The 22,324-nt window shown below is 39.5% G+C and overlaps 1 protein-coding gene across 3 annotated transcripts in view; it reads right to left on the bottom strand.

The window, feature by feature from the left end:
- The window catches only part of LOC126819685 (adhesion G protein-coupled receptor L2), a 75,388-nt gene that overhangs the window by 17,088 nt on the left and 35,976 nt on the right, over positions 1-22,324 (bottom strand). For 2 of the 3 annotated variants that reach the window (XR_007679721.2, XM_050547863.2), the window contains exons 2-11: positions 12,119-12,273; positions 11,535-11,671; positions 10,309-10,436; positions 8,005-8,427; positions 6,716-6,825; positions 5,480-5,701; positions 4,150-4,333; positions 3,613-3,732; positions 2,913-3,103; positions 2,442-2,491 (exon numbers count right to left, since the gene is read on the bottom strand). Coding sequence is in view for 2 of the 3 variants with exons in the window: in XM_050547863.2 (XP_050403820.2) it covers positions 2,442-2,491; positions 2,913-3,103; positions 3,613-3,732; positions 4,150-4,333; positions 5,480-5,701; positions 6,716-6,825; positions 8,005-8,427; positions 10,309-10,436; positions 11,535-11,671; positions 12,119-12,273 (1,720 nt within the window). In the remaining variant the exon portion in view is untranslated. Of the gene's footprint in view, positions 1-2,441; positions 2,492-2,912; positions 3,104-3,612; positions 3,733-4,149; positions 4,334-5,479; positions 5,702-6,715; positions 6,826-8,004; positions 8,472-10,308; positions 10,437-11,534; positions 11,672-12,118; positions 12,274-22,324 lie in introns of those variants that run through there. The other variant, XM_050547864.2, reaches the window with a different exon arrangement.

The raw sequence follows: 22,324 nt of genomic DNA, 5'->3' as shown, positions 1-22,324 counted from the left end.
AATCAACACAAACTAGGTTATTTCGAGACTAACATATGGTTCAGTTTTTATTTCAATACTTCGCTGCTGGCGCGTAGGGGTCTTTAGCAGTGGGTGAAATGGGGTTTAACGTCCACTCGACACAAACTAGGTCATTTCGGGACTACAAATGGTTCAACCCACGGGGTTGAACAGGCGACCCTCCTCCTTGTCACGTACAACCGGGGAATCGAAACCACGCCAGTTGACTCAATGCCAGACCTTATGAACTACGCAACTCGCTAACCACGCGGCCATCCAACTCCCGTATTCACAGTAGCGGACTGGATCTTAAAACCGAACCCGGGCAGCCTTCACCTACTCGGATTAGATCTTAATAAGGCCAACTTCAAGTTTGGTCCAACGTCACGAGATGTAAACAGGGCTAGCGCTAACCCTAACCCTAACCCTGGACCAAGCCCTAACACTTACCCTCCCCCTAATCTACAATCTCGACAAGAATCACGTACGTACCCTAACCTTATTTACATTTCAGCGACCTTGACGAAATCTTGAGTTGGCCTTAACAAATATTATTCATTAACTGTTTTTCGGCAATATTTGTATTCAATCCACGAATTTTATGTTTAATTTGTCATTTGAAATAAAAGGAGTTTCTAAAACCACGAAACAGTTTTTTAAACTTCCAACTTTAATGTTCTTAAAACATTTATTTACATTTAATTACGCGAACATGCTTTTCCTTTTTAAAAACACGACTAACAAACTTCTAAACATTTCTGTAATCAGATTATCCTTCTAAAAAATAAATATTTCTCGGATAAAACGACATTTCAAAATAAAACTTAGAATACTTCAACACTACCAGTATCCAGTTATCTGTGATTAACATATCTTGTCACAAAGTTTAATATTTCTTGAACCTTATACAAACGTGTGATAACGATAAGAGAATACTTGTCGAAACGTCGTGCTATACTTATAAACCAGTGATTGTATTTCCATATAAACTGTGTTGTGTTTTTAATGTGTTCAATCGCTAAATGCCACTCAAGGATTATAACCCTAACCCTTTTTAGGAGACTGAACTTGGATCAGGGTATTCCCCCAAATCCTCATTTATATAAAGCGGTCATTTTGGACTCCGGAAACACCCGAACACAAGAATTTAAACCCAATTTCTTTCGTTTGTAAAATACTCATTTATATAAAGCGGCCATATTGGATGGACTCCGGAAATACCCGAACCTCCCAAACCGGCCCACAATTAACATCTCTTGCTAAGGTTAAGTGTACAGACGTGACTGGAAACAGGGATTTAAAGTAGAATTTAGTCACAGGTGGCGAATTACGACCCTTAGGGTTCGTAGGAACTGGGTGTTATTTGGACCTCTACAATTTCTTACGGCTGAATTCTTATATTTTGAACGCCATGTAGTATTTGATTAAACGGCCAATCCCGATATTAATTTTGAGAATAAAACTGGTTAATTTTGTGTTAAAATCACTTAAAATCCTCTACCTTAGGGCCGAGCAACTAACTCAATATATTTGATACGTTTTCAAACAACTTAATCTGGAAGTGGGGACCAGCCTTTTATTTTATAAAAAAACAATGTGTAGGTGAAATTTACCTTTCGTTATCAAGTACGGCACATGGGTCATTCACTGTATAAACCTCCAAAGAAAAGGGAATCGATTATCAGGTCACCCAACGAAAGAACTGACCTAAAATCTTAAAAGGGTTACGTGTCCGGATAAGCAGTTTTGACGTTCACGTCCAAATGACTCAATATTTTGAGCTGAAATTTTTAGACAGGGTAAATACACCATTTCTTTATATTTTGGCGCTTAACTTTCATACGTACTCAGACTTTTAATTTTGAGACTCTGTTCAATTCGGGATAGTCCCTTTAAGATCAAAGATCTCGCCGTTTAGCAATATAAATTATTATTATTTTAAGATTTTGTTTATTATATCTTTACGTGTTATTATTTAGTCTGCTACTGCTAGTGGTGTGTGAGCCGTGTGCTCTATGTATTAAACATACATTATGCAAGAGCTAAATCTGTCTATTGCAGGTCTTTATTTAGGTCTGAAATGTTATCTAAATTATTAATTAGACATTAATTAACTGATCCAGACCATAATCAACTCTCGATGTCACCGCTAGCCTGTGAAATTTACTGGATTTGAATCCGATTTGCTGCTTAACGCTCATTGATGATTTATCTTTATGTATTTTATCATACCGACTTAAGTAATGATGATCGAGACTAGGCCTAAAATTCAAAAGCTAATATCTCGGTTTAGAGTGGATCAGTTTGACTGAAATTTTCTGCAAATTCCCTTTACATTATCTAGTTTTTAACTATTATAATGAGAGCTGCCAGCTCTTGATCTAATCTCTCATAATTCCCCTTTAAACAGTTCAGATTGTAGAAAGAAGTGTACTACTTACCCCGACATATTGAGGAAAGAACACAATGGAACTGAGTTAGCACTAAAGCTCTGAAAGACAAATAAAATATCAGTTTTATTCAAAGAGCCGTCCTAAATAATATGTGCTAGTGAATCAAAAGGGGTAATATTGTGGAGGAATCTTAGAAACATGCATCCCAGTCCTGTACAGCTATCTTGTAAAAACAGAAACCATAATGTTTTATGTTAGGTTGACGATAAATTTCCAAATTTCACTCCACCCTCTAATGCCTGGTTAGTCAGGTCTACATATAGCTGCTTTAATTATAGTAGCAAACGAGGACACGATTATCACGGCACACATATATAGTGACCAATAAAAGTTTTCAGCTGGTTTTTGTGGGACTATGAAAGTTTTCGGTTGTTATTAAAGGGATGATGACAGTTTTCGGTTGGTATTAAAGGGATAATGACAGTTTTGGGTTGGTATTAAATGGACAATCCAACTTACATGTACATGTTTCATGGTGAAGGTAATAGGTTCTGGAAGTCTGGAATTATCATTTCCATCTAACGTAGCACTAAATATATAACTAGCTATTTTTGGTTGGATGACGCTTTCTTCCGACTCCTCCGGCGATTGTTCGTCTAAAATATCCGCCATTTTGTAATGAGTCATAAATACAGCTTTGGCCAGTCCACCTGTAAAACACATTAAGAACAAATAGTAATGGTAGGATTTATTTTTGATTCAAGACTTTTTATTCTTTTTTAATGAAAACACCCAATTATTGATCCGTTTATTTATAAGAAGAACCCCGGCCTTTTAATCGCTTTTCACAGTGCCCCATTTGTAATCGTTGGCTAGAATATGTTCACAATTAAGAATAATCGGACTGCTTGTACTCTGAAATGAAATGAAATGAAATGGGGTTTAACGACCTACTGTTTTGCTCCGAACTGTGCTAATGAAGACAGGCATACGCCATGCAGTGTGCTATGAGGGAAATTTTGTCCGGACAGCGGCGCTACGGCCTACTCTTATATCGAATTCCAACTGCCAATGTACGCGGGATCTCGTTTTTTCGTCTCATCAAAACGAATATACGTTGTCTTGCCTGGCCCCCAGTCTTACACCACTGACAAGGGGAGTAATGACGGAAATACCGATGAACTTTATACTTGAACTGTAAGCACTATTATATGCCTACCTTTACTGAGTTTTTGAAGGGTTTCTTTTGGTATAGAGAATTTAACATCAGATTTCCCTTCCTCATAAACCATTGGTTGGGTATCGTCATTAGATACATTAATTACACGTAGCTGCATATCTAGATAGAAATAAAAAACAGTTTAAAATACATGAAACGTCTTGACATCTAGGAACTACAATATCGTGCGTTAGACCCTTCGGCCATCTAATCCCCCATGACATCTAGGAACTACAATACATAATGTGGTAGGTGGTAATTTAGTTTTCATAGATGAGTGTACTACAACCCAGAGCAGAATTTTGTCAGGGCAGCAATTTACTAGAGATCATTTACGTGCACTGTATTTAAAAAATTAGATTTTTGCCTCGGTTTCCTTGAACCTCGACCTCACCTCGCATAATTTTAACTGGGCACATTTTGGGATTTGAAACCGGGACACTACATCAACATGATATTTGAATAAAATTAAACAAAACGTATGTGTCACGTGTCACAACAAAGTAAACATTCACATAACCATAAATTGCATCATACCTATGTTTTCGTCATGGGTTTCTATAGCAACTGGATAATCAATGGAATGTGCCATGGAGACGGTGGCGGATTCCATAGCAACGAGTAGGCCTTTGGCACATCTTGCTTTATCTACTGGGTTCATACCAGACCAAGTGGATGTCTGGTTATGGGATACCAAGTTACTTCCTGTTTTCACAACATTCTGTCGAAAATATACACAACAATCATAACTTGCAGATACTTTTAAATATATTTTCCTTTGGTGTATGACGTAATAATTTTCCTTTGATGTATGACGTAATAATTATAAACTCGTCGATCGAAGACGATATTCGAACTAGCAAGAGAATTCTGTCGACTAAACCAATACATATAAATATTTATTGTAAAGAAAGTTTTGTCTAATTCAGATCTAACAAGCCAACAGCGAGGTTGGTGTCCCTGTCTCTGTTCTAAACTATAATACTATATAGATGGCACTCATAAATAGTTGTAAATTTAACTATCAAATTGATTTTCACTCTGCTTAACCTGAGCAGAAAATGTTCATTAACGTGTTTCAAAGCACCGATTAATCTGTGCGGGAAACATCACCTACGATCTTGGTCTTAGCCAATTTTCAACATTTGAACCTTAACCAGAAGATGAGTTATTGTATTCCAAAAGGTGTGATGGACAGACGGACGGACGGATCCATTTTGATAGTCCTTTGCGTTCTCCAAAAGGCTGGGAACAACAATACACATCTATTACGAGTAAAACGTCATTAAGAGATTGTTGAATATCTCAGCTTTATCAATTATGCTAGGTTCCGACTATCACGATTCGTGCTACGATTGAAATCTTGGTTTTAATCGTGGAGTAATCAGGTCCTATCATATATTGAAGTCAGTCGTAGCAATCGTGGTGATCGGATCGAAACGTACCCGAACGTATCTGCACGTACCAGATCGTGGACTCAATAGTCACAATTCTATTGTAACGCATCACACGACGGTGGAAACCTAGCATTAGAGTATATAATGTTTAGTTATGACCCTGCTAACAGTACTGGGGTCTGTTTCACGAAATTTTAACTAAGATCAAAATCCATCTTTTAGTAATTTGATTGGATAATATTAGATTGATTTTAGTGCTTAGCCAATCAAAATTGAAGTATCTACTAAAATTTGGATTTTATATTAAGTTAAGATTTCGAGAAACAGGGCCCAGAATGCCTTTATTATTTAATTCACTGTAAACGTATTCATCATTTTCAGACTACCCTTTTCTTTCTGTTCATTAGAAAAGACACAGTTTTAATTTCCAGAAACGTTTTGAGGGTCCAATAAATGTTTCAAAGAATTACCTTGAAAATTTTCTTGAATTCATGTTTATTGCCTGGACCCTTGGCGAATTTGGTTTTACCAAGCTTTTCCATCACTTGGGAGGTGAGAATGACGTCAGCCACAGAGACCGTCTCCTTTTCTGTGATCTGTGCCAATGTTTCAGAAACTACAAGTGTCTCATTCACAGAGAATTCTTGTGGAGCTTCTGCTTCAGTAGTTGTTCTATTCTTTGTGGCAAAAATCTGTTTTAATACAAATTTCAAAAGTATAAACATTACAAAATATAAAACATTAATAACTAATCTAAAGACAGAATTAGATCTACGAATAATCTGGCCCCAAGTTCACAAAGCATTCTCAGACGTACATTAAGAATTTACTCAACTTTCAATCACTATTTATGAGAAATATCTTTGATCCAGAAACACAAAACTTTGCACATAGTTTTTTATTGATGTTTTCGATACATTAAAACAACAAGAATTGTATAAAGGGCTATATTTTAGTTATAATTAAAGTAAGGCGAACAATTTTGAATAAATTATTAACTCAAGTCTGAGAATGCTTTGTTAACTCGGGGCCAGATTAAATCCAGTCAGGTGTTATTTGGCCTTCTTCTTTAGTGTGATATCACAATCAAGTTTTCTTGTTATTATCTTAGCGCACGCGCAGGGGTCTTTCCTGTGGGAGGAAACCGGAGTACCCAGAGTATCGAAAGCGCGACCGCGAGCCAGAGGTGTCCGAACAGCTAGAGCTCATATCGCGACGGGGGGTTGGATGGCTGAATGGTTAGCGTGCGCGCGCTGTATCATAAAGTCGTGGCTTTTCTCCGGGTCCTCCGGTTTCCTCCCACTGCTAAAGACCCCTACGCGCAAGCGAATTATTGAAATAAAATTAAACCATATGTTAGTCCCGAAATGACCAAGTTTGTGTCGAGTGGACGTTAAACCCCATTTCTCTCTCTCTCTCTCTCTCTCTCTCTCCCTCTCAAATCGCGACACTACTCAAGAACACTTGGTCACCCAAGAGCCCGTTATTTGGATGTTTGTGCTTTCTCTTTATTCATGTGACTCAGTGAGTAAATTGGGACAGGGGGTCTGTCAAGGAAGATCGTGTTGTCGTTAGGATGGGATGTAAGCCCACCACATAATTAGATTATTGACCACAGTTATGGAATTCATCGAAACTTGTGAAACGCGAGACATTGAACCAAACCCCATTTTATTTTTAAAAGTGTTCAAATTATTTTAGTTTACCTCCTTTGCTCTTTTGAATATTTGTTGAAATTTTGGTGAAGCACATCCGGATACATCTGGAGTACCTCGCCAGCAAGTTGGATTTTGGCCACACGTAAAGGTAGCCTTACCTAACGGAAGAAAAGACAGATATTAATTGGTGGGGAGCTTCAGTTGTTACTAAATAGTAAGTGCAGGAGGACCGCACTACACGCAAAACAAAACTCCACAAGATAAACCTGCGGACAAGACAGAAAATAGACATTGCACCAAATAAACAAATATCACAAAGTATAAGCACATATAGATCTCCAGGAGTTATCATGAGGATACTAAAGACGCAGCAAGATTGGTCCGCAGTACTGATCTTTAGTAGTTTACGTGTGGATATTAAAAAAACGAAGCACTTTAGTGGTGTACGCGAGGTGCTAACAACGCAGTACTTCAGTGGTGTAGGAGTGGTAGGTGAACCACTTCAGCAGTGTACGTGGGGTACTAAAGACGAAGCACTTCAGCAGTGTACGTGCGGTACTAAAGACGAAGCACTTCAGTAGTGTACGTGCGATACTAAGAACGAAGCACTTCGGTAGTGTACGTGCGGTACTAAAAACGAAGCACTTCAGTAGTGCACGTGTGGTACTAAAGACGAAGCACTTCAGTGGTGTACGCGTAGTGCTAAAAACGCAATACTTCACTGGTGTAGGTGTGGTAGGTGAAGCACTTCAGTAGTGCACGTGTGGTACTAAAGACAAAGAACTTCAGTAGTGTACGTGTGGTACTAAAGACCCAAATAGTTTGCATGTGGCTACTAAAGACGCAGCACAAATATACGGTTATGTACTAAGGACAGCATACGAATCTAAAGATACTGCATTGGCCTCAGTACAGGTAAACACTGGAAAAGCAGGTATCTTTGGTGGTCTGTATATGAATAAAAAGATTCAGCACAGATCTTCAATAATTTACGTTTGCATACTAAAGACGCAGTACACATCTTCAGTAGTTTAGTAAGAGTCTTATAGACGCCACTGATAGGATACAATTACTCGAATAATTGAGATCTTGTGGACAGAGCAAGTTTCTTTTAAAATGAGGGAAGACTGTAGACTCCTATGCATTCACTTGCTATTCTTGGCCTCTTTTCATGAACAATTACCCTGCGATTAATTAACAAATCACGCATTTGGTCATATACCAAGTTTCATCCAACCCGGATAAAATATGTGGATTCTAATTCGTCCACGAGTAATTGTGGACGGACAGACTGGTGTCCACATTAATTATAAGCGCATAAAAATACATCGACATACCTGTTCCTCTCTTGCATTGCATCACAGCCACCTGTCCGCCCTCTGTTTGCGGCCATGATATCTCTGATGATGCCATGGAAGGACACGTGTTGCTGGTATCAAAATGAATCATATTGGAACTCATCTTGTTCTTTTTCCTGCTTTTGACAATCTTATCATAATCAAAACAGACCTTGTAAATGGAGAGATCCTCTTCCTCATCCTGCAGTACGGGTTTTAAGGTAGCTGGCGTAGTTGTCGGATCCTCTCCGACTTCTTCCACTACGACTGGCAGTTTCTTGGTGGTCACTGTTGTATCCGGTGGGGTGTTTGGTTTTGGTGACGTTACCTCGCTAGCTGTACTTGTCAAAAGAGTTGTTGCTTTGGTAGTAGACGCTTCTGTTGTAGCTTGGGCTGTTGTTTGGAGAGTTGTTCGTTGAGTAACTGTAATCAATGAAAGGGACTTTAATTGGAAGTAAAATAAGCTTTGAAATGCCTACCTGCGCAGAAAAGAGTATAAAAACATACATAAATACTACGAATGAATACGTCTGTCAATATGTCAAAAAGTCAGAAAATCAAATGACACCAGTATCTGAAAATAAAAAAACAAATAACAAAAATTAATACCATTTAAATATGTTGTAACAATGCGCATGGCCTTTTTTACAGTCACAATACCTCAGGGATCATTTATTGTGCCTATAAAAAGGGTCACGCTTCTTTATTGCATAATATATTGCATAATATGAAGATGAAACGTTCCGTGTAAAACATTTTGGTGTAACCGCGGTTTGCAACAAAAAGGCTTGGAGCAGCACAGATATATCTTTGAGTGCCTAGATAATTTTGTTTAAGAAGGATACATAATAATATGTTTATCTAGATTAGAAATGATATGAAATCTGATTAAAATACAGATCTATATTTCGTTTCGTTTTTTTATACCTTCGATGACCTACACTACACTATGATCTGACAGTCAGAGGTCATACGAGCGGCGTTTGACTCTATAACGACAGACATTTGATTAGCCAATCAGCATTGGTGTTACTAGTGGATTACCCACAGTTCCGTGCAAAACACGCCTAAAGCTCGCCATAACAGGCCGTTTCATTGGCTAAAAGGTCACATCAGATCCTAGTGTAATAAAGACAAGTAAAATGAAATTTTGAACTTTAAAAACGAAACGAAATAGGATCTGTGTTTTAACCAGATTGTGTTACAAACCGCGGTTATTCCAAAATGGTGTACAATACAAGTTAAAGAATTCTGAAATGTAACACTGAAGTGTCTCTTGGTCACACGAGACTCTGCTCGCTACAGCCGTCTACCCCCCACGACCCGTCCTGCCCTCCACGTCATCAAAGTCATGCATCAGCATTCGAGGTCAGAGGAGTGGAAGCATTTTACATCTACCCCGAACCACGTCATCGGTTAACAGAGTTTGTCCACAACGGGGTAGTAACTCTACCTATTTCTCTAACCAAGCCTGTTAGTTGTTGAGACATCAGATCTAGTTTCTTCAGAATCTCTGGCAGTTTCTTCAAAATCAATGTACTTTTCGGCTGGTCTTCCGGTGTACTGGGAGTTATCTTGGGTGGTGTAGTTGTAGCTAGAGATGTTGTAGGAATAACGTGCCTTCGTTGAAATACTGTAACCAATTGTGTTAGTAATGTGTAGAAACTATTGCATGTTATACTAAGTTCCCACTGTCGTGCAATGCGTTACGACAGGATTGTTCCAATGCACCTATTGAGTCCACGATACGATACGCTCAGATACGTTTGGATACGTTTCAATACGATCACCACGATTGCTACGAATGACCTCAATATATGATAAGACCTGATAGGATCACCACGATTACTCCACCATTAAAATCACGATTTTAATCGTAGTACGAATCGTGATAGTGGGAACCTGGCATTAGGCGTAATGCGACTTATACATTTGAATACATTGTTAAAGGGGCTTTGATCTGGGTGAAAAATGAAAGTGGGGATTATGTAGACAAATGTCAATTAACACATCCCATACATGAAATTGATCAAAATATCCTTATCATATTATGACCGACAGAGAGAGAGAGAGGGGGGGGGGGAGGGGGCGGGTAACGTCCACTCGCCATTTCAGAACTAACATATGATTCATTTTTATTTCAATAATTCGCTTGTTCGCTTGCACGTAGGGGTCTTTAGCAGAGGGAGGAAGCGGTAGGACCCGGAAAAAAAACCCCTACTCCTTGTTACGTACAAGAACGGGTTCATGCCATACTGCACACCTTCGGTCAAGCTGTCTCTTTCAAGTGTAAAATCAACTTACTCGTTACTAATTCACAGACAAACGGTCTTTCCATTGTACAATCTTTATCATTAAGTTTCCCATCAAACTTAAATTCAGCACAATTTTCTCGTTGTCTTCTGTTATTGGGTTCCCCCGGAGACCACTGGCTGAAATGATAATATTTATCTTAGAACTCTCCCAAAAATAATTCTATTAAAAAAGAAAAGAATATGGTGATCTTGTGACCACTGTCAGAAATTATAACATTTTATTGTTATGGTATAACGTTTAGAAGGCGCGGGTTAATGCCCCCGTCAGACCGGGTTGGTGTCCTTACTGAGCTGCTGCGACCGTACGGCGACTAGAAAATGTACAATCTCGTCGGCAAACGTGAACACAACGCGAGAAAATGTCCCAAAAAATTAAAAACTTGAAAAAAGTCGCTATCTCACAGCTGTCCAGGTCAGATTGCGAACCTTGGCGTTTGTTTTGAACATGCTCAAAACAAACGCCGTGACTCGGCCATGGAGACCACATCACGATTTCTGACGTTTCCACCACGCTTATGGCGATCTTGACGCGCTTTTGAGACCATTTTCCGTCGCCGTAGTAGAATATAGTAAGGACGCAACCCCGGTCTGACGGGGGTATAACACCGTATTAAAAACATAAAGAGTGCAACGTCTCCTCAACGCAACACGTTGGTTCTTTTGGGACTAACATACATTTCATTTTAAATGAAATGGTGTTTAATCGGATACCCACGGTGGCTAAGTGGGTAAGACGCTGGCTCGCTAGCCTGCAGGTCGCGTGTTCGATCCCTGCTTTGACCGAGAAAGTTCATCGGCATTTTCCTATGTGGTTTCTCCTTGTCAGTGAACATGCAGGACGGAGGGCCTGACAAGGAGAACTGTCTAGTCGCTCGGATGGGAAGAAACACTGAGGTCTCGTGCACGTAAAAGTACACTTGGAATTCGACATAAGAGTAGGCCATAGTGTCGTTTCCCGGTCAAAATTTCCCTCATATCATAAGGGAATGGCGTATATCATGTATGGCGTATATGCCCGTCTTCATTAGCCCAGTCGGAGCAGAATAGTAGGATGTTAAACTCCATTTTTTCAAATGTCAGGGGATCTTTAGCGTGCACTGTCAATTTGTACACGTGATCACAGTTTTTCGTCCCATCCTAACTACCCAGATGATGAATAGCTGACTATTGTATTTTTGTTAATTTTTTTTTTAAAACTATAGAAATGTAGCTTACGTTACACGAGTTGAGAAGATGCCACCATCCAACCATCTGTCAAATCTACGAGAGTCAGTATCTCGTCTTAAACCCACCCACCACGTCAACATATGATCCTTGTTGATTCTAGCTTGAACGGCTTTCTTAATCTTCATCTGAAACATCATAATAAAATGAGAGAGAGAGAGAGAGAGAGAGAGAGAGAGAGAGAGGGTGGGAGTCTCTGTCACCCAGAACGTCGTAGTCTTTAACGTACGGAGGGTCTGGGACCGTTTTCAATATTTGACGAAAAGTTCCATTGCCCGTGTGTAACCGGGAGTACCATGTTGTCACAGGCGCCTTCTCAGCCCCCCCCCCCCACCTCCCGTTCTGATTGTTCAGTGTTTGTGAAATGATCTATGGAAAATCTTGTCTCGATCCACCACAATGACGTCACTATCCAAATACAATGTGAAGGCCATCTGCCCTTAATACTGTGTCAGATGACATGAGTTAGCATTGTCCGGTATAAATTAATATTGGATGTAGTCGAAGGGGGGGGGGTGACATTATGGACTGGTATGACCGAAATAATGTACCGTCTGAGAACAAATTTAACTTACAAATTCTACCCGAGAGCCAATGGACATTAATTCTCCTCCATCTTCTTGGCAGGAATCAGATGCAGCCTGCCATGTTCTTGGACTTTCATCAAATTTGTAACATGCTCTGTGTATTGCTTGCCACTGCCCAAAACATTCCAACGGTTTACAGAAAACTGTAAAAAATAAATAAAATTACATTATTTTTTTTAGCATGATAATGCAAAACCTCAGTCTTGGTCGTAGGCCTACACTCACTTCGAGGCTGTGATTTATGTCACATGATTTATCTGCTGTTAAATCATAATAAGCGACGCCATGTTATATTTTCAATAGTTCGATTCAATGTTAGGGTTAGGGAACAGTCTTGCTCGTTTTGTGTTTTCGGGGGGGAGGGTCGGGGTGATGGTAGTGGGCGGGGGAAGGGGGGTGGTAGTGGGCTGGAGGGATGTAAATAAATAGTGTTCCAGAACACATCTTAAAAAAATTTTAGGGGAGTTGGGACGACACCTCATCCCTAAGCGAAACTCCGGAAGTAGATTAACTACAAAACCGAATTGGTAGTGCAACGCAACTACGCCCATCTCTCTCGCAAGTTCGAGCCGCCTTTATACCCAAAATTTTAGTTCGTGGGTAGCCCTTGTGTACCCGGCAACTTCAAGCAGACGTAAAAACAGACAAAGCCAAATATAGAAGTTGTTAGTTCGTCCACACACTTATACGTGACAAGGAGTAGGGTCGCCTACCCAACCTCGTTGTTTTGTCCGGGTTCTCCGGTGTCCTCCTACTGCTAAAAACCCCTATACGTGCCAGCGAATTATTGAAATAAAATTGAACCATATGTTAGTATCGAAATGAAATAGTTTGTGTCGAGTGGACGTTAAACTCCATTTCTCTCTCTATCTCTCTCTCGGTATCTCCCCGGTCTCCTCCCACTGCTCAAGATCTCTATACGCGCCAGCGAATTATTGAAATACAAGTGCAAAGACATGACCATTTGTCCCTCTGTAGTGAAAAGCATTCAGCCCAATGAAAATTTGGAGAAAAGTTAGAGGTGGGTAAAGAGGCCAGAATTAACATTGAAGTCAATGGGGAAATTAATGGTGGTTTGCCTCCATTTTTCGTCAAGAGTTATCTTTCATTCACCGAATTAATCCATCATATTTTTATTTCTGGATAGGAAATTAGAGTTGAGCATCGTAGATACTTATATAATGATAAGTGCCCTCGCGTTTCAATTATAAACAGGAACTGGTCATTTAAATAACTTATTTTAAAAGCCGTTTTCCTGTTGTTTAAGTTATGAGTTTAAAATGTATAATTTTACAGTATTGTAACGTAAACAGGGAAGTCGGAAAAGACATCTTACTTTTCAAGTCAGTATGGCTAACAATCTGATTAAAACACAGATCTATATTTCGTTTCGATGGTCTACACTACATGGAGATTTGACAAGTTGTACTGGAAGGTCGTGTCAGGGGTCGTACGAACAACTTTTGACCCTATGACGTCAGACATTAATCTTTCAATCAGCGTTGACGTTTCTAGTGGTTTACCCACAGGTCCGTGCAGACAAGTAAAACAAAATTTTGAACTATAAAAAAACAAAACGAAATAGAATCTGTGTTGTAAGCAGATTGTATGGCTAATATCGTAAAAAAAATAAATACAGGATAGACAAGAACTTACAGACATGCCGATTTGGATATAATCAGGCAGGGTTACAAGGGAAGGGAGAGTCCCCCAACCCCTCGCCCCCACCCAACCCCTTCTTAAACTGAAGGGGTTGCGGGGGGGGGGGGGTATATTCTATCTATCTACCATACTGACATAGGAATTGCATTGTTTGAGTGTGATTGGCAGTGACCAGAACATGCCCCCTTTTCATCGGGATTTTCCGGCGTGGTGCACGGCGGAGGGCCTTACAAGGACAGCTGCCTAGTCGTTCAGATGGAATAATAAACCGAGGTCCCGTGTACACAATGGCGTCCACGTAAAAGTTCCCTTGGTAGTTGGAATTCGATATAAGAGTAGGCCATAGTGCCGCTATCCGGGAAAAATTTCCTCCATAGCACACTGTATGGCGTGTGTCCGTCTTCATTAGCCCAGTCGAAGCTGAACAGTAGGACGTTAACCCCGGGTCCTCTGGTTTCCTCCCACTGCTAAAGACCCCCTACGCGTAAGCGAATTACTGAAATAAAATTTGAACCATATGTTAGTCCCAAAATGACCTAGTTTGTGTCTAGTGGACGTTAAACTCTCTCTCTCTTTCTCTCTCTCTCACTTTCTCTCTCTCTCTCTCTCTCTCAAACCCAGATGGTACAATTGCGTTTCATTTTAAACCTTATGGGCAATAATAACCAGTTGTCGGGTTCTAGTATGCATAATCAAAATTATGATTTATGCCTGTCACTAAGAGTTTTAACAGAAAAAATCTCATAAATATGATACATTTTGGACTAGGTGAAACCGACACCCATAAATATGATATATTGGGAGTAGGTGAAACCAACACCCATAAAAACAAAAATAATTTTTTTTTCGAGATTTGACACATTTGAGAGGTAATTGTTGTTAAACAAGGATGTCATTTATAATATATTATATCAGGGTGTGTTTAAACTAATCACGTTTCTATAAATAGAACTCCTGGTATATAATATAAAACTGGCGATAGTTTATACAGCAATGGCTAAATCTATTTGTTAAGGCCAGCTCAATTTTCGTCAAGGTCGCTCAGATGTAAATACGGTTATCGCACGTGATTGTTGGCGAGTTTGTACGTTAGGGCTAGGGTAAGCATTAAGGCTAGGTCCAGGGTTAGGGTTAGGTTTGGGATAAGAACGCTAGTCCCGTTTACATCTCGTGACCTATGACGAAAAATTGAGCTGGCCTTATCATTTAGCACTAACCATACAAATGAAATGAAATGGGGTTTAACGTCCTACTGTTCTGCTCCTAAGCTGGGCTAATGAAGACGGGCATACGCCATACAGTGTGCTATGAGGGAAATTTTGCCCGGGCAGCGACACTATCGCCTACTCTTATATCGAATTCCAATTGCCAAGGGATCTTTTACGTACATTCCAATGTATACACGGGACCTCGGTTTTCCGTCTCATCCGAAGGACTAGACAGCTGTCCTTGTCAGGCCCTCCGTCCTGCATCACTGACAAGGGGGAATCAACTAACCATACAGCCATGGTGGCTCAGTGAGTAAGACGCTATAGTTCGATAACCAAGGGGTCCTGGGTTCGATCCCGGTGTTGGCCGAGAACGTTTTTCGGGTTTTTCCGCCGTGGCTTCCCCTTGTTAGTAGTGCAGAACGGAGGGCCTGACAAAGACAGCTGTCTAGTCGTCCAGGTCGGACGAAACACCGGGGCCCCGCGTACACATTGGAGTGCATGTAAAAGAAACCCCAGCAGTTGGAATTCGAAACAAGAATAGTCCGTTGTGTCGCTGTCCGGGCAAATTTGTCCATATATCACTATGTATGACGTATGCCCGTCCTCATTAGCCCAGTCCGTGAATAATGCAGTATGACCTTAAACCGCATTTTATTCAATTTTTATACATCAATGTATTAATGTTGGACACTCCAAATACGTGAACGGAAACGGAAACGACAACGGAAACAACGACGATATAGGTTACACATCTTGACTAAAGAATGTACACACATGTATAATAAATTGTACAGGGAACAAACAAACATGGCGGTAGGAGGAGAGAAAAGATTAACATATGTAAATGTTTGTTATAACTCCTAATTACTAAACATATTAAATTCTAAACCTAAACCTAGACTCCCCATAAATTATCATAAAACGCAGTCTTGCTTCTCAATATAGGCATTTTGATGCGTACAGGTTGCGAGTTCACAAAGCATTCTCAGACTTAACTGTTCACGAGAAATAGTTTTGATCCAGAAACACAACAAATTGTGCATAGTTAGATATATTAAAACAAAAATAGTTTGAGGATGCTTTGTGAAGTCGGGGCCAGGAAGTTCGCGTGATCTGGACATCAACTTCATAGAACAGCTTGTAGTCCTTCGGATGGCACGAACAACCACAACCGAGGTCGCGTGTACACGCTGACGTGCACGTAAAATAACCCTACAGTAGGAATTCGACGGAGAGTTGGCAGAACCGCCGCTGTCCGGACAAACTTTCCCTCATAGCACAGTGTACGGTCGTCTTCGCTGGCCAGGTAGTCGCAGAGAGCTAGTACGTTAACCCCCATTTCAATTCATCACAAATAAAACGTAATTGGCAGGTAATTGATTGCACCTTATTATAAATGACGTATTTATTGCTTTATGATTTACTCGTGTTAATTATCTCAGTTTTATGATAAAATAATGTTTATATGGCAATACACTTCCGGATATATATAATAGGGGTATATAATCACATAATTATACCAAGATAACAGACTATTTAAACATACTTTATGTAATTTTTAGATGAACAGCTGGTCGTTCGTGAAATGAAATGAAATGGGGTTTAACGTCCTACTGTTCTGCTCCTATACTGGGCTAATGAAGACGGGCATACGCCATACAGTGTACTATGAGGGAAATTTTGCCCGGACAGCGGCACTATCGCCTACTCTTATATCGAATTCCAACTGCCAAGGGATCTTTTACGTGCATTCCAATGTATACACGGGACCTCGGTTTTTCGTCTCATCCGAAGGACTAGACAGCTGTCTTTGTCATGCCCTCCGTCCTGCATCACTGACAAGGGGAAACCACGCCGGAAAATCTGGATGAACTTTCTCGGTCAATGCAGGGATCGAACACCCGACCTCCAGACTAGCGAGCCAGCGTCTTACCCACTTAGCCAAGTTTATTATGAGAACAAATGTCTAGATAAACCTGATTTAGCCCTTGCTTAATGCATCTTTAATACGGAGGGCTTGACAAGGACAGCTGTCTAGTCCTTCGGTTGGGACGAAAAATCAAGGTCCCATGTACACATTGTCGTGCTTGTAAAAGATCCTCTGGTATTTAGAATTCGATATAAGAGTAAGTCGTAGTGCCCTCATAGCACACTGTATGGCGTGTGCCCGTCTTCATTAGCCCAGTCGCAGTAAAACAGTAGGACTTTAAACCCCATTTCATTTCATTTTTATGCATCTTTAATGCTAGGGGGGTTGGGTGGCCGAATGGTTAGCACGTGCATGCTGTATCATAAGGCCTGTCATTGAGTCTACTGGCGTGGTATCGAATCCCCGGTTGTACGTGACAAGGAGTAGGGTCGCCTGTCCAACCTCGTGGGTTTTCTCCGAGTCCTCGGGTTTCCTCCCACTGCTAAAGACCCCTACGCGCAAGCGAATTATTGAAATAAAATTAACCATATTTTAGTCCCGAAATGAACTAATTTGTGTCGAGTGGACGTTAAACTCCATTTCTCTCTCCCTCTCTTTAATGCTAACGGTCTATTTAATTCCCGTATAAATATTATCTCAAGTACGCTATAAATAATCAAACTATCATTTGACATTTGAGTCTGGGACTTGGCGGCCTTACAACAGTCTAGTTTTCTTCGTCGCATAAAACAATGCTGAATATTCCATGTAAATGTTAGGGGCTATTCAATTACTTTGTTGAAAAGAATGTTATCTGCGTTTTGCTGAATGATTTATGAGGAAGTCTCTTTTATGTTGAATAGAAAATCACAAAGACGAGAAAAGGATAAACAGATGATAATGGCCAAACGTAAGTGCCGACAAGTGAAATGAAATGATATGGGGTTCAACGTCCTGCTGTTCTGCTGCGACTGGGCATGCCGACAAGTATAAAAAACGCTCTGCCATAAAGTGATTTTTATATTGATGATACCCCGCCCCCGCCCCCACCCCCACCCCCACCCAACCGCACCAATATAATATTGTGAAGATAGTACAAGTTAGACAGAATACATATTTCCGAAACAATGGCAACGAGCATAATCAGCCCATTAGCCACTGCTACATCGGTTAACAATTATGGGCGATTGTTTTCATTGGACGAGTATTGTCGCGTGCTGAAAAATCAAAATAGTCAGTACTGTAGATCTCTGCCTCATTTAGCCTAATATAGTAATCGTTTATTTTAAAATAATTTGAACATCTACGATCGATGCCTCGCCCCCCCCCCCCCGATATCTCTATAGCTTCTGGTCGTCAAAAGATATACAAGATTTATGAATATGATTCATACCAATCAGATTAAAATACAGATCTATATTTCGTTTCGTTTTTTATACTTTCGATGGCCTACACTACATGAAGATCTGACAGGTGCGACACGGTCATAGGAGCGGATTTTGACCCTCTGACGTCAGGCATTGATTAATCAATCAGCGTTGACGTTTCTAGTGGTTCACCCACAGTTCCGTGCACCTCACGCCAAAAACTCGCCGTAACGGACTGTTTCATTGGCTAAAACCTAGTGCAGTAAAGACAAGTAAAACGATATTTTGAACTATAAAAAACGAAACGAAATAGGATCTGTGTTTAAATCAGATTGTATTTAAAAACACAACACAGTTTATATGGAAATACAATTACTGGTTTATAAGTATAGCACGACGTTTCGACAAGTATTCTCTTATCGTTATAGCCAATAATAAAATCTTCAGACAATCAGTAGTATATTTTGTGAGAATAATGGATTGTTTTAGACCATCAATATAAGGAAATATGGTGGCCATGTGTCTATTATACTTCCTGGTAGATCAATGACAGATGGTGTATTGTCTTACTCATTGAGATGATCTGAGATTCTGTCAGTTTCAAGTCAGGTTTTATTTATGGTGATTTATTGAAACACTGTAGGCTAAATGTACCTAATGTACTCTTAGAGAGATGGTGGGGGGGGGCATTTAACGTCCTCTCGGAACAAATTAGATTATTTCGGGACTAACATATGGGTCAATTCAATTTCAGTAAAGGCAGACCTGCTGATTTCACTAGACCCCCCCCCCCCCACACACACACACACATGTAGAAAGAGAGATCGGATTATTGACAATCAAACCACGCCCATAAAGTTTTTGAAATGCGTTTTACACTCCGCCCAGTTTAAGTCCAAAAAGTCTAATTTGGCGCAACCGGATGACATCATCCATAACTATAGCTGTGCTGACTTTTATTCTCGGACCTTTCGCTTTTTAAAATAAGAACAATTACATCTATTGAAACCAAAAATCTAATCACAAATTTGAAGGAATTGAGAAACAGGCAAAGCCTACATGACCTCTCACCTAAATAAATAAAAAAAAATTATCTTATCATATCACTGAGTTCAAGTTTTATCGGGATTTATGTTTGTTTTGGTGTAACATCTACAGTTACTATCATACTGTTAGCATGTTGTTCAGTACTAATTGGTCATCTCGTTCAACTAATTAATAGTTTATTCCACCAATTAATACACAACTAAATAGATTAATGTCTGTATAATCTGTTTTATATTCTATTTTTTTGTGATAAAAGAAAATAAATTAGATTTGATATCGTCAAGATAAACTAAGGTTGATGTAGCGATTCCACTGGGAAATTGGTTTAAGGTCAACGCGGTACTTCGATCTTTTTATATTTCTTTTGTTCTGTCGTTAAGTGTGACACAATTTTGCCATGGCAGTGGCGTTGTCCTTACTCTTTTGAGAGAGAGAGGGATAGGAGAAGAGAGAGAGAGAGGGTTAGAAGAAGAGATAGAGGGGGTAGGAGGAGAGAGAGAGAGAGAGAGAGAGAGAGAGAGAGAGAGAGAGAGATTAACCTCCACTCGACACAAACTAGGTCATTTCGGGACTAACATATGGTTCAATTTTATTTCCATAATTCGTTTGCGCGTAGGGATCTTTAGCAGTGGGAGGAAACCGGAGAACCCGGAGAAAACCCACGAGGTTGGACACGTAGTTAATGTCCGTCTTGATTAATACGATTGGTGCGCAGAATAGTAGGACGTTAAACTCGATTCCATTTCATGTCGAAATTCTATACACGCTATATGCTAGTTATATCACCCGGTTGTACGTGACAAGGAGTAGGGTCGCCTGCTCAACCTCGTGGGTTTTTTCCGGGTCCTCCGGTTTCCTCCCACTGCTAAAGACCCCTACGCGCAAGCGAATTATTGAAATAAAATTAAACCACATGTTAGTCCCGAAATGACCTAGTTTGTGTCGAGTGGACGTCAAACCCCATTTCTCTCTCTTTCTCTCTATATCATCCGGAAAATGAGCAGTATTTGCATCAATGCGATGATATATATATGAAGTACTTATATTACCGGATCTATTAACGATACTCGACATAATAATAAGATTAGGGCGATACTCATTTTACGGAAACCCAACCTATAACTGATAAATTAGTTGTAAGGTTACTAAATCTATTTTAAGTATCCGTGGTACGTATTTGAAATAGGTTGCTAGGAAGCGAATCAAAAATACGACTGTCCACTGCGTAGTATTCACTAGAGAGTCATTTCGCCATTAGAGGTGGAAACTGGAGAACTTAGGGGATGGCCCAATAGTAGGATTACAGTCTCAAGGGAAACGGAACAAAGATCCATTACGGTCAAATGATCAATACTTTTGACTTTTGTCATATTTGATTGTAGAGCTAATGAACACCAATGATATATTCTGGCAATCTGCTTTACAGAGTATTACGAAAGTCTTATAATATCTCTGTAAAAGATGACTGTCTTAAACACATGACGTCATATCACGCGACGTCAATCATTGGCTCAATGGCGCGTGCATTGTTTACATAAGACGCTACTGATTCGAGCAGAATGGCGCCTTTTACTCATTTTAATACTCATTTACACTAAAATAGGAAATAATTTTTACCTACAAATACTTCAAACGTCTTTATTTATTTTTCTAATACATATAAAATATGTAATTTGTAATTATCAATAAGAAATAAACATATCAATTCCTAATTCCTGTCTTGGTGACTGTAACAACGGTTAGCCATAACATTTAAACTTGTAATTGAGTCGTCAGAATGTTGAATGCTATGTTGAACCGACATGACTCATTTTTTGTACTTTTAGCAACTTGAAATCTACACCACATGAAACCAACATCAGCCATCATAAAAATGTTAATACGAAATATTGACACTAATTACATACATGAAAAAACATAATGTACAATAGTCAACAGCTAGTCTTTCCAAATTCTGTGAAATTGAAAGAAATCAGAGTGAAAGTTTCAGCTTCTCAATCTTACTCTTTAATTTAAGAATTCTAGAAGCAGGACGTTAAATCTCACGTCTTTTCATTTCTTTTTAAGAATTCTAGAAATAGGACGTTAAATCTCACGTCATTTCATTTCGTTTTAAGAATTCTAGATTTAGGACGTTAAACCTCACTTTATTTAATTTCATTTTACGAATTCTAGATTTAGGACGCTGATCTTCACGTCAATTCATTTCGTTTTAAGAATTCTAGATTTAGGACGTTAAAGAACTTAATTATATATGTAGTACGTTAAACCTTACTTTTTATTTCTTTCTAAGAATTCTAGATGTAGGACGTCAAACCCCACGTCTTTTCATTTCATTTTAAGAATTCTAGAAGTAGGACGTTAAACCTGAAGTCATTTCATTTCATTTTAAGAATTCTAGAAGTAGGACGTCAAACCCCACGTTATTTCATTTCATTTTAAGAATTCTAGAAGTAGGATGTTAAACCTGAAGTCATTTCATTTCATTTTAAGAATTCTAGAAGTAGGAGGGTAAAGTTTACGTCAATTTAAGAATTCTAGATGAGATACAGAAATAATTTCCAAAGGATCCAATTTTATACATCTCTATCATTAAAATCGTAAAAACTGCCTGTGGTACTGATTGTTTGAAATAACTTTATTCAAAGTCCGCTCCACAAATAAATGATATCGCAGATATCGTAGCTGAAATGAAATGGGGTTTAACGTCCAATTTTTTTTTTTAAATTTTTTTGCTCGCTCGCTCCAACTGAGCTAATATCCCCGTCAGACCGGGGGTAGCGTCCTTACTGCGCTGTTACGGTGACGGACAAATGGTCTCAGTGCGCGCAAAGAGCGCCATAAGCGTTGTAAAAGCGTGGTGGAAATGCCAGATATCGTGCTGTGATCTCCATGGTCGCCAAAGATCGCCGAGTCACGGTGTTTGTTTTGAGCATGTTCAAAACAAACGCCAAGGTCTGCGATCTGACCTGGAAAGCTGTGAGAACGAAGCTTTTTT

This window comes from Patella vulgata, chromosome 4 (genome assembly GCF_932274485.2).
Source record: "Patella vulgata chromosome 4, xgPatVulg1.2, whole genome shotgun sequence".
Taxonomy (NCBI): domain Eukaryota; kingdom Metazoa; phylum Mollusca; class Gastropoda; family Patellidae; genus Patella; species Patella vulgata.
This window is presented reverse-complemented; position numbering and strand designations above follow the sequence as displayed.